The sequence below is a fragment of the Camelina sativa genome, chromosome 11 (assembly GCF_000633955.1).
Source record: "Camelina sativa cultivar DH55 chromosome 11, Cs, whole genome shotgun sequence".
Classification (NCBI taxonomy): Eukaryota; Viridiplantae; Streptophyta; class Magnoliopsida; order Brassicales; family Brassicaceae; genus Camelina; species Camelina sativa.
This window is the reverse complement of record NC_025695.1, coordinates 21,126,448-21,128,458: the sequence shown is the minus strand read 5'-3', so window position 1 is coordinate 21,128,458 and position 2,011 is coordinate 21,126,448. Positions and strand designations below refer to the sequence as shown.

Below are 2,011 nucleotides of genomic sequence, written 5' to 3'. Positions count from 1 at the left end.
GGAGAGGTGTAAACATATGGTTTTGGATGTGGCGTATAGTTAGGGCCTTGTCTTTTGTATTGTTGTGGAGATGGTGGTGATGCCGAATAGTATGGGGAATACTTTTTAGGTGAGTGAGGTGGTTTGTTGACCGGTGAATTGTATTGCGGGGTTTGAGGGGAGGAGTAAGGATATGATGTGACTGTAGCCGCGATGGCACTCAAGACCACGACATAAACCATGCAATGAACTCGCCCCATCATTCTTGAGGATTTCATAATACTCGTCGCTGCTCTTTTGGTTTCTTTGTTTTGGTTATGATTTACTGGAAAATGAATGTCCTTTATATAGTATTTTTCTTCCGTTTGTAAATACTATAGTATCTTCCCAACTTGGATTCGTGCTATAGTGTGGCACCACTTTCTACATTTAGTGGACGTGCTAGGTTGTTTGTTTGAAAATAGTGATGTGTGGGATGTATGAAAAATTATTAGATTCTCTAACAACTTTCAATAGGTTTAAGATGTTTTCACATTATTTTGTTTTTTATATTGACTTGATTTGTTTCGAGAACTTATTGAAACCAGTTTATTGAAAGATTGTTTAGCCATTAAGAAGACTAAGTAACAACACTATGAGCGGAATAAATCAATATAAATAAAATTATTATGAGTAAAGTTATATAATTATGAATCTCATTTGTGATAAACATAATATGTAATTAAAGTAATTTTTTAATTCAAATTTATTTTTTGTAAGAATACGTTTTATCCGTGAAATCTTTGAACGTGAAAAAAGTTTTAACGTGATAGAAAAAATATTAATAAAATATTAGTATTTATGACAACATGTTTTTTGTGTGGTTTAAAAACCAATTTATTGAAACAGGATAAATGATTACATCAAAAAAATATTTAAAAGTTTAAGAAGTGTAATATAAGATTTATAGAAAATATAAAGATATGAGTACTAGTAAGCTCAAATTTTTATTTTTATTTGCTGATTTTTTGTTACATCATTTCTTTTTAGTGTTTTGGAAAAAATTTTAGTATATTATTTGGTGAATATTATTTGATAAATAACTATTTTTACTAATTAAATTAGACATTAGATTGTAAAAGTTTTAAAAATATGTTTTCAAAAGTACATGTTAACAAAATATAATACATGTGAAAAAAAAAATTCAATCATTGCTTGTTTGTTAATTTTTGGCTAAATATATAATGACATGTAGTTGTAAATAGTATAATCAAATGAGGGTAAATTGCTGAAAGTTGTCTGATTTATTTCTTGTAAGAATACTCGCATGATATGTAAAAAATTGATACCATATAGAGTTCTGGGATATGTTTCCTATTGCTGAAGAATAATTAAGCTGGCTCTTAATCATTCATTTAATCAACCTCGACTAAGTTTTTAGACTGATCACTGTACTAGACCTATTTTACACTTAGAATCATCCTCAGCACTTGAGCAAAAAGAAAATCAAATATTTTATGAGTAACGAATAAACCTCTTTGCACATCAAAGACAAAATCTAAAAATTCTCATTTCTGGTAGTTTACATACGCTTCTTTTAAACGTTTTGTTGCGACAAAAAGCACATAAAGGTTGTTGACGCAATTTAAGTTATATAACATATACGTTAAAGAACATCTCTTAAAGAAAAGAATAAATTTTTTGAAGTTCAATCTTTTATTATTCATTTGTCTTTTCTTTTTTGGTCTCTACTTGGCCAAAGGGAATCCATGATAAGACACATGTTTTAGTTGGCACTGGCTGTTCTCATACCTGCAGTAATTGATTTCAATGAGTTTAAGAACGATTGTCGCAATCCGATAAATCTTTAATCCTCGGTCAGATTTCAAACCTCCAATGATACGGCTGAGTCCAGCTCTATTCTGTTAAGACGAACCGTCCCAAGGATATACTCTGGCAAATCGGTTTCCTCCTTTCCCTGCATTTGCATTTGCATTTGGTAGTTGAGCATTTAACCCATGGTCGCATTCAAACAGATGTTAAAGCACTCTTG

The 2,011-nt window shown here is 30.4% G+C and overlaps 1 protein-coding gene and 1 long non-coding RNA gene across 2 annotated transcripts in view; both read right to left on the bottom strand.

Annotated features, from left to right (window-relative positions):
* LOC104723966 lies at positions 1,506 to 1,957 on the bottom strand. Its single transcript, XR_757468.2, has 2 exons — positions 1,850 to 1,957; positions 1,506 to 1,770 (listed from the first exon to the last, which is right to left on the bottom strand). It is a non-coding gene; the product is annotated as an uncharacterized LOC104723966 (long non-coding RNA).
* The window catches only part of LOC104728180 (protein ENHANCED DISEASE RESISTANCE 2), an 11,865-nt gene continuing 11,851 nt past the window's right edge, over positions 1,998 to 2,011 (bottom strand). Inside the window, exon 22 of the mRNA XM_019231909.1 lies at positions 1,998 to 2,007. Coding sequence (XP_019087454.1) covers positions 1,998 to 2,007 — 10 coding nt within the window. The remainder of the gene's footprint in view (positions 2,008 to 2,011) is intronic.